The sequence below is a fragment of the Fonticula alba genome (assembly GCF_000388065.1).
Source record: "Fonticula alba strain ATCC 38817 unplaced genomic scaffold supercont2.1, whole genome shotgun sequence".
Classification (NCBI taxonomy): domain Eukaryota; order Rotosphaerida; family Fonticulaceae; genus Fonticula; species Fonticula alba.
This window is the reverse complement of record NW_009242971.1, coordinates 1,106,690-1,116,661: the sequence shown is the minus strand read 5'-3', so window position 1 is coordinate 1,116,661 and position 9,972 is coordinate 1,106,690. Positions and strand designations below refer to the sequence as shown.

The window sequence follows — 9,972 nt, the reverse complement described above, 5'->3', positions numbered from 1 at the left end:
GGAGAGAGGGGGGAGGAGGGGAGCGGTTGTTGGGCAACCTCCCGGCTAACCAAGTGGACCTCGCCCCTTGTATATTGGCGTGCAACATTTGGAAGGGTGGCCGGGTCGTTGATCCTCTCCCCGCCTCGCCTCCCGAGATTACCTACCAAAGGGTTACATTCAAGGGGCAAAGTGTGTATGTGTGTGTGAGAGAGAGAGGGAGAGAGAGAGAGAGAGCGCCCAGTCAGGATGAAAACAAAGAGCCAGGCGCAGATCGCACTCCGGGAAATTGAGACCCCAAGCGGGGGAGCACCGCGATCCTAGCAGGATCGCACACGGACGCCGGGTAACTGGCTCCTCGACCAGCGAGGATGGGGTCGAGAGAGCTCAGTTGGCAGTGTCAGTGGCGCCACATTACTCGGTTGTTATGGGCCCAATTAAGCGCCACCAGGGGGTTGGTCTCGGATGGAGTTACATGGGCTTTAATTGATCCCGGCAACCGACGGGGGGGGGGACGGAGGAGAATTGTCCAGCCCCGTCCCCACGCAGGGGAGGGGGGGGGGGGGGGGGGGGGCCGACCGCGCCGAGGAAAGGGAGACAGAGCCAGAGAGGGAGAGCGCAATCAGGGCTTCAGAAGATGGGTGGATTCCCGAGAAACCGCCCCCGCTCGGTGTGGAGATTTGTTGGACGCCCAAAGATAAAAAGACTCTGGAATGGCATGCGTTGGTACCAAGGTGTGAATTAACAGAACGCCCAGGCTGAGGGGTGTGGGGTTGCCGCACCCCACCCCGGCCGGGAGGGGGCCCGCACAGGTGCCCCTCATTCCTCTGTGCCCTTGTCTCTTCAGGCTCATGGGGCTGCTGCCGGAGCTCTGCCTGACACATTTTTATCAGGGGGGCACCTTGACCGTGTTCGGGGACCTCTGCCTGCAGGCGCGCCTGTGCCTCCCGGTGAAGAGGTTCCAGCAGTCTGTTCAATTGGGCCAGGTGGGGATGGTCGTAAGCCCTGGCGTGCAGGCGGAGGGGGCCTCTCATGAACGTTGACAAGGACTTGCTTCAGCCGCGGACCTCGGAGACGCTCGCGCAAGGCCTGCCCGGGGGGGGGGCATAACGACATTGCCAAGCCCCCCCCGTGCGCGGCGAGGGTGCCCGTGCCTCTTCATGCCCCTGGCCACATTGTAGCTGCTGTTGGTGACCGGTGGGGGATGGCCTGAGGATGCCAAGGTACCAGCCGAAGGGGCTCCCTCGGAACGCCCCGCGGCCCGGTTGAACATGAGGACGGGGCACGTTTGTTTGTCCTTCAGAGCCCTTTCGGAGGCCTCGCAGTGAGGGCACCCGGATGATGGCGGAGAGATACAACGTCCGGAAGTCGGGCGCACGAGGCAGCATCCCCCAAGTCCGACGTGCTGTGCGCGGCGAGGGGCGGAGGGGCGGAGGGGCGGACGGGCGGAGGGGCGGAGGGGCGGGGGGGAGCGGCGAGGGATAGCGAGGAGGCCGGATTTCCCGCCTGCAGACGAGTGTCGCGGCCCCTCCCCCTGGCCCTGCCCCGAGGCGCACGCATTTTCCGGTGCCCAGACGCCTGGGTGCCGTTGCGTGAAGGCCCGGCGCTCCGGTGCTCTCTGGCGCACATCACTGTGCATTTACATCTGCAGGGTCCATTGTCAGGTAGACACGCCCCTTGCCATTCGGCCCCGGGGTCGGGGCTGGTTGGTGTGCCCGGCAGGACCCCGCCCTATCTTTTTTTTTTTCAGACCATACGTCCCGGAGGCAAGGCCCCCCCCTCTCTGGGCGGCTGAACGCGTGCCCGCGTATGTTGTGATGCGCTCTCCGGGGAAAGTCGGCCATAACGCTGCTGTCTCCCCCTGCTGCCCCTGGACCTGCCCTGGCCCCGGAGTCGGGGGCGGCGGCGCATTAGTCCGGAGTGTGCGGAGGTGCGCGCGTGTGTTCACACCCCGGGAGGGTTGGCTCCGGGGGCCGGGGACTCCCTCCAGGCTCGACAATAGGGGGCGCGCATCCCCCCCCCCCCAAAGAGTGGCGAGCGGGCAGCGTCCGGGCACGGCGCGCCGCGCCGCGCCGTGCGCGCGCGCGCGCGCGCACCCCGTGCGGCGGTGGACACCTCGATTGCCGGCCCCGGCCTGCCAGCGTGCGCCCGCGAGAGGCCAGGCCGGGCGGGGGAACAGCGAGAAAAGGCGCTCTGGCCTCCCGGGGGATGGTGATGGCTTCTACCTCGAAGGACTTGTGAAGCTCTTGCTCATTTGGCTTCCCGCCTCTCCTCCCTCCCCCTCCCCCTTCACCCCCCTTCCCTTCGCGTCGCCCCCTGCTCGGGCTTCTCCTTCTCTCATCCCCCCCCCCCGTGCCGTGAGTCACCCCCCCCCCTATCCCTCCTCCCACCTGCCTTTCATGCTACATCTTCGGTCCTTTCGCCTTCTTTTGCTCCTTGCGTCTGCCCGCTGGAGGGCCGGGTTGCCTTGCATCAGCAGGAACGCCGGTGCCCTCAAGCCCCCCTCGGCTGGGAACTGCCCCTCCCCGGCTCGCGTACTTGGTCTTGCAGCGCGCCTCGCACCCTCCCTCTCTGGCACCCCCTGGCGGCTTTTGCCATCCTCGACCTTCCACCCCTGACCGTTCCCTCCTCTCTTTCTCTCTCCCTCTATCTCTCCCGTCCTCCCCCCCCACTCCCCTACTTGGCCCTACTCCCCTCTCCCCCATTTCCCGACTTCCCCCAGCCTCCTGTGCCGCGGTGACCCTTCCCCCCGTTCGTTGGTGCGGAGCCCCCTTGCCCTCTCTCTCTCATTCCCCCCCCCCTCCATTCTCCTCTCCCTCTCCATCTGGTCCTGTTCTCCCTAACGGGCTTGCCCTGTCTCCCTTTTGCTCTCCCCCCCCCACTACTTCCTCTCTTCGCCCAAGAAGTTCTCAGGGCCGCTCTCCTTCCCACTGGAGGGACTCGTTGCTGCTGCTCTCCCGCTGCCAGCATGTACTGGTCTCTCGGCTTTCGGCAGTCCAACTCCCTTGACCTGCTGCTCGATCGGAGCACGGTCAACCTCGAGGAGCTCCTGAACGACCCTGACATCATCAACGATGTCCGGAACTCGAAGATTAAGCTGATCAACTTGTGCGTTGTCGCCGGCTTCCCTTCCCCTTCCCACCCGTCATGCACCCGCATGCGCCCCGGTGTGCGCCCCGTGGTGCCCCGTGTCCAGGACTGACCCGGACGTCTCCCCTCCTGGGGGTTTGATCTCCCCCGCATCCTCCGTAGCCTCTCCCGCCAGGAGAACTGCCGGAAGCTGCTCGACTACATCATCGAGGAGCCCGATCTCTCTGGAACCACCAGCACCGACCACATTCGCTATCGGTTCCCTTTCATTGCCTCGGAGATCATTGCCCTTGGTCCGATCGGCATTCTTGAGACCATTCTCAACGATACGGCCTATCTCGGTGGTGTGTGGGACCGGTTTTTCTCCAGCCCCCAGGTCAACCCCCTGGAGGCGTCTTTTTTCTCCAAGCTCTTCTGCACTCTCCTGCAGGAGTTCCCCAGCCGTGTGCGTCCTCTTGGTCCCGTCATCAGCCACATCCCTTCTGTTCGCACCGCTCTCCCCCCCCGCCCCCCACCCCCAGAGCCTCCCCTCTTGACACTGACCCTTGCCCCTGACCCCCCCACCCCTCGCAATATAGACCTTTGAGCTCATTTCCTCCTTCACCAATCCGATTGAGTGCCTCACTCGCAACATCCATGCGTCTGGCCTCTGCGACTTGCTGATCAAGATCGTTGTCAGCGAGCAGACCCTCTGCGAGACCCAGACCAACGAGTGGGTCCGCTCCTCAAATCTGGTCAACCTCCTGGTGGAGAAGATTTCCGTCGATTACTCCTCGGACGTACGTGGACTGCCTCCCTCCCCTCGCTCTCTGCCCTTCTCCGGTCCATTCCTCCTGCCCCATGTCCGCACTTCCACTCTCCTGCCCTCGAATTGACCCTCCCCTTCCTCTCTCTTCCCCATCCCCCCCCCCCCCCCCCCCCCCCCCCCCCCCCCGCACGTGCCGCACCATCGTCCTCCGACAACAGTTCCACTCCAATGCCCTTCAGCTCCTGATCGATTTGATGTCCTCCATGCAGGTGACCCTCGGCGCGGATCAGTCCATCATCACCCTCCGGCCACTGGTTGATGTGTCGGAGCTCATTAACGGTGGTATTTTCTCTCGCATCCTGGAGGAGGTCATCCGCGCCCACGAGCATGCCAGCTCCGAGTCGGTGGAGCAGCGCGCCCGGGCCAGCAGCGTCCTGCAGAATGGCCTGCTGTTCCTGTCGAACATCGTCGACCACCTGAACATTTGTGTCTTCCGGTACAAGGAGCGCGAGCAGTTCCACGCCCGGCACATGCGTCTCGGGGGCGGTGGTGACGATGATCATGACATCCACTCCCCGGGCGGCATGGACAACTTCGGTTTCGAGAACGACCTGTGGCTCAATGGCATCGACTCGCTGGAGACCCTGAACCAGCTGATTGATCGCTTCGTCCAGATCCTTGACGAGCACCTGGACTTCCTGTTCTCCCTCTTCCACCATGTCTACGAGCCTGTGCGTCCCTGCCTCCCTGCCTCCCTCCCTCCCCCTCTCTCTCTCTCTCTCTCTCCCCCCCCATGCTTCCCTTCTTCTCGTGTCCGTGTGTGTGTCTATCCGCCCCTCTCACCCCCTGCTTGGGTCTTTCGTCACACCCCCCCCCTTTCTTTCCTCGGCCTGCCTGCTGTCGCAGACGGGTGAGCTGGCCGGCACCTCCTTCCAAACTTCTGGGCGCTATGGCGCCGTGCGCTTCCGTGTGGCTGAGTTTTTCTCCCTGCTTGCCAAGCTTGACCACCCGCACTTGCGTGAGCGGGTTCTCCACCTCGGCATTGTGGAGGAGCTTGTCGATGCCTTTTTCTCCTTCCCTCTTCACAACCTCCTCCATCGGGTGGTGTTCGAGCTGATCATGATGATCATCAAGGGAGAGTACTCTCCCTCGAATGCCTTCATCGAACGCGTACGCTTCGCTCGCTCCCTTGTCAATCGCTTGGGTGTTGGGGGCACCTCCCCCCCCCTCCTCCGCCTGCCGAAACTCACGCGTGACTTCCGTGTCTCTGCGTCCCCCCCCCCCCTGTCTGCCCTGCTCGCGCGCCACTCGCCATAATGTGTCATTTGCTGACACCCCACCGCGCGCACAGCTATTCATCAATGCGCGCTTTGTTGAGCGCATCTTCGACGCCTTCCGCCTCAACCAGTCTCTGGAGTACGCACATACGCCGCGCCTGCCCTTGATGCTGCCATTCCCCCCCTTCCCCTCTCCCTCCCCCACCGCCTTGCCTTCCTTGCTAACAAGACGCCCTTCTTCCTCCTCTGTTACCCTTCCCCCCGCACTCCTGTGTCCGTACCGCCATCTCGCCCTTGCGCCCCAGGCATGAGGTCAAGGGTGCCAACAATCGCCGCCTGGGCTACATGGGCCACATGCTGATTCTGGCCAACTTGGTTTGGAACTTCTCGGACTTCCTGTACAACAGCCCGAAGCCCGGCACTGCGCGCGCGTCCAATGGCGATTATGACGGCAACGATTCGGACCCCCCTCCGCCGCAGTACATCCAGGAGGTGTCGGACGAGGTCCGGGCCATCTTCTTCTCCGAGGACTGGCGCCTTTTCGTCGAGGACACCCTGGACCAGCTGCTGGAGGAGAGCAAGATCCCCCTGGGCAGCGGCCATTCCATGATGGACTCCTTCGCGGACCAGGGCCACGATGACGATGAGGAGGAGGACGAGCTCGACCATATGACCCCCCTGCCGACCGGGGACCTGCTTGGGCTAATGCTCGGAGCCTCGGGCGGTCTTGGGGGCAATCACGGCCTCGGCGGCGGTGCCCATGGCGCCGATGACGAGGACGACGAAGATGACGAGGACGACGAGGACGCCAGTGGTGGCCCCGACGACAAGCACGGCGCCGATGGCACGTCCGATGAGGACGACGACTTCGATGACGATGATGATGACGAGGGCACGCGCCAGCAGCGGGCACGCTCCTTGAAGAACCGCCTGAACCTGGAGGGCGACTACCATGACTCCAGCACGTCGCTCGGTGACAGTGCGTTCGCCCCCCATCACACCTATTACACCCAGCAGCAGAAGGATGAGCTCCTGGCGCGTTACACGTCCACAATTGTGGCGGACCAGTTCGCGCGGGACCTGTCCGAGCATGATGAGCTGGTCGATGGCCTGGACGATGACAGTGACGACGCCGACATGTCGTCAGTGCTCACCTACGGCAGCGGCTCCGATCCTCTGGCTTCCTCCCTCGTCGACAGCTATTACGAGGCATATGCTGACTTCTTGCCCGCGACCTCCTCCCTGTCGTCTGGTTCTGGCACTGCCGCCGCCGCCGCCGCCGCCGCTGCCGGTGTCGCCGCCACTGCCCCCCTCGCAGGTGGTCACCGTTCCGGCAACAGCAGCCCCGGTCTAGCTGGGGACCTTCTGGTTCTCGATGGCGAGGGTGATGACAACCTTGGCTTCGGTGAGGTTGTCTACGATGTGGCCACCGGGGCCTACCAGTCGGATCCGCTGACCAGCGCTGGCACTGCCTCCGGTGCCAGCATCTCGGGCCTGGCCTCGACGGCTGGCGGGCAGTTTGCCGCGGCCGATTGGGAGATGAAGCCCACCGAGGGTGCTGGTGATGCTGGTTCTTCGACCACTCCGGCTGCCGACTCCTCATGAGGGATTTTGTGTGCCGGCCCTCGCGACGCGATCCCACATTGAACGTGTAAGTATGTTTCGATGATTGGGCGAGACGAGGCGGAGGAGGAGAAGAAGGGCCGCGAGATCGAAAAAGTGGGGCCACCCCCTGGTCGACGGCAGATAGCCAAGCCACGCATCGGGGAGCCAGACCGCGATTATTCAGCGCAGCGACGGATGGCGAAGTGCCTGTGGCCCCTGTTTTTCCCCTCCACATGGCCCTGCTCGGATTTCGGTCCCTTTGTGGTTTCTTGTTTTGTTTGCGAGCGCGCCTACGGGAGGGGGGAGGGGGGCGAAGGAGATGCGCCAGGGGGAAATCTCATGCTCTGCAGCATTTCTGCCGATGGCGCGCGGCTTCTTCCTTCCCTCTGGAGCCCAAATGGGGTTGCCTCCTCTCCGTCAGGCGTGCCTCTCCTCCTCATACTCGGCATCTCTCTCTCCCTCTCTCTCCCCCCTTGAGACCTGTCAGGCTGGGTGTCCCTGGGCGTGTTTCCCCACCTTGAGAGCCGTGCATTTCCTCCCCGCTCTTGTCGTTGCTCGTCCTCCTCTCCATCCCCCTCCCCTCCTCCTGCCTCCTCCCCTTGGGCCTGCCCTCTACTCCCTCTCCCGCCTGGCCTCCATGTGCTGCTCTTGTTTCATGCCGCGCTTTCTTCTCCTCCCTCCCTCTCTCTCTCTCTCTCCTGCACATGGGGGCACGGCTGGTGCGTGCGCCAGTGGTGCCTTCGCATTCCCCTTCTCGGAGGGGATACGAAGCAGCCCATGCGTATGGTCAACCCCCTGTCAGCCTTCCTCGTCTGCTCTTCTCCCTCTCCCGAGGCGCATCTATGTGTCTTGTCCACCTCCTCTTGCCTCCCGCCTCCTCCCACCCTCCTCTTTGTCGCTATCTGGCACACCCTGCGCACACACAGGCACTCTCTTCTTCTTTTCCTCTTGAGTCTCGCCGTGTTGTTTACCTGCCTCCTCCTTACCTTCTCGCCAGGGGCGCCATGTGGCCGCAATTTTTTAATATACTTGGATACACTCTCTCTCAGAAAAGCCGCCCTCAAAGATGGACTGCGCGCGCGCCTCTCTCTTGCCTTGCCATTATTCCTCTGCTCGGTTGGGAGCAGGAGAGAGGGGCCACCCTGGCCTTGGATCCCGGTTTTCCGGGCCATATCCTCTCTGTTGGCGCGCGCCGGGTCGGGGGGCCTCGGTGTTTGTGCACCGGGCAGCTCCTCCAAAGGGTGTCGGGAGGGGGGGCGGGAGGGGGATGGGCGATCGCCAGGGCTAGCGGGGCTCCAGTCTCCCGCGAAGGGGAGGGTTATTGTTTGCTGGGCTTGGCCAGGCCTGGTTCTGAATATGCAGGATCACGCGCACAACTCACATGGAAATCGAAATCCAGATCTATGTCTGTGGCCACCTGTGTGCTGAGGCCGGATGCCCGGGGCCTGTTCGTGGTACGTCAGAAGGGCACCCAAGGGGGGGGGGGGGGGGGGGGGGGGGGGGGGGGGGGGGGGGGGGGGGGGGGGGGGGGGGGGGGGGGGGGGGGGGGGGAGCGGTGGGTGTCGATTTCAGTCGGCCTGTGCCGTGTGCCCGGGGTGCCTCCCTCCCGGGCCCTCTCCCCGGGGGAGACTGACGGAGCGTGGCCAGGGCCGGGGTGTGCTTGCTCTTCCAGGAATGCTGGGGTCCCCTCTCGGGGCGATTCCTCTGGTAACGGCGGATCCCCGCGCACCTCGCAATATGCCCTCCCCCCGGCCCCGGCCCTGCACGTGTGGGGGCGCTGTTGTGTGTGCCGGGGGGCGGAGCGGGGGCCTAAGACATTTGGCTGAATGCTGGCGTGGGAGGTGTTCCGTTCTTCGTGGTGCGGTCTCCCGCAATCCCCGATCTCCCTGCGAAGGGAATGGTCCTCCCGAGCAAAAGGGACCGGCCTCTCAATCGGTTACCAGCCTGGGTTCGGCCGCAGCGGGGCGGATCCCCGCACCTGTGGCATGCTCTCCATCGTGCCCGCTTCCGACAGACGATATCCTTCTGTTGGGTTCGAGTCATTAACACCGGGGATCGGCACACGCGCACATGCGCACGCGCGCGCGCGCGCGCATGGCAACCGCAAGTTCCGGCCCTCCGCTGTGGTCTCGGCCACTGAGCTGGGGCCCGGGGCCCTCCTGAGCGGGGTGTCACCTGGGGCCTCTCGACAGGGAACACAGGGGTCTCGAAGGGCGCGGGGATTCTGTCCTGCGAGACCCACACCAGCGCACCTCTGTCCTCGCCCCCTCCCCGCCCCCCCCCCCCGGATGACAGCATCAGAGTCTCGCGCTGGGGCTCGGCTTTCTTTGGCGCGGCCAGCCGCGCCGGGGGAGATCCGTCCCCACACGGAGGCCCGGCCCATCCGCGCGGGGGTGCCTTGGGAGTCGTCCGCGGCCTTGCTTCCATTGGCAATTCGGCCTTCCACCAGCGTGCCCTCTCAGACACCCTTGTTTAGGCTCCCGGTCTGTTGGTTGGAGCGCGCCTCCGAGCACGCGGTGCTGGCCCCCCAGCCTCGCCCTCCGGGGGCCCGGGGAACGTGCGGCGAACGTGCGACTCCATGTCCCGTCCCCCCGCCCCGATCCTCCGCTCTGAGGCCCTCATTGGGGGGGGGGGGACCAGCTTGTAGGTTAAGTGTTCAGGCAGTGGCCGGTATTCCCGCGCGCAAGGGCATATATTCAGACGCGGTCAGCGGGGCAGGGACGTCGGTGTGTAGGGGACTCTTCTCAGGGAAGGGCAGGCTTGGGGGGGCCTGCGCGCGGGACCGGCGGGGAAGGGCGAGGAGCGCCGGGCCCGGAGTCCCTGGATGTCGGGAAAGGGGGGCGGCTCTGTGGGACATGAGAAAATTGTGGCCCGAATGTAGGGGCGTGCGCGCGCTCCATCACATTGCCCTTTTGTTTACGATTGTCCCCACGCTGACTCCAATCTCCCCCGCTCCTCTGTCTCTGTTTCTCTCTCTCTCCCGTCTGCAGGGGGTGGGCGGCGCCCATGCTCCTGAGAATTCGGCCGCTTCCTGCTGCTGGCCCCCGCCCCCCCCCCCCGGGGCTGGGGTAGGCAGGGACAGCTTCCTCGCCCATCGTACCACACAATCCTTGCTGTGCGGTCGGGAAGGGGGGGGGGGGACACATTCGCGTCCAAACAACAGCAGCCCCGCTCGGCCGAACCTTTGAATCCAGTTTCTCCTTGCCCAACCGTTGGCGCCTGGATCCTCTCCAGACGGGCGAAATACGTCCGCCCCCCGGGCCCCGGGCCCGC

The 9,972-nt window shown here is 64.7% G+C and overlaps 1 protein-coding gene across 1 annotated transcript; it reads left to right on the top strand.

The window, feature by feature from the left end:
* Positions 1-2,215: 2,215 nt before the first annotated feature.
* H696_00244 (hypothetical protein) lies at positions 2,216-7,395 on the top strand. The gene is made up of 10 exons (XM_009494090.1): positions 2,216-2,336; positions 2,702-2,738; positions 2,886-3,087; positions 3,232-3,514; positions 3,648-3,848; positions 4,036-4,548; positions 4,724-4,987; positions 5,169-5,233; positions 5,400-6,073; positions 6,413-7,395. Exons 3-10 carry the CDS (start codon positions 2,948-2,950, stop codon positions 6,697-6,699), a joined length of 2,427 nt encoding a protein of 808 aa, XP_009492365.1. The 5' UTR covers positions 2,216-2,336; positions 2,702-2,738; positions 2,886-2,947; the 3' UTR covers positions 6,700-7,395.
* Positions 7,396-9,972: the final 2,577 nt, after the last annotated feature.

Coding starts and splice junctions, on each gene's coding strand:
- H696_00244 (XM_009494090.1), top strand. CDS start 2,948: ATGTACTGGTCTCTCGGCTTTCGGCAGTCCAACTCCCTTGACCTGCTG. Junction 3,515..3,647: donor TGCAGGAGTTCCCCAGCCGT/GTGCGTCCTCTT, acceptor CTCGCAATATAG/ACCTTTGAGCTCATTTCCTC. Junction 3,849..4,035: donor CCGTCGATTACTCCTCGGAC/GTACGTGGACTG, acceptor CTCCGACAACAG/TTCCACTCCAATGCCCTTCA.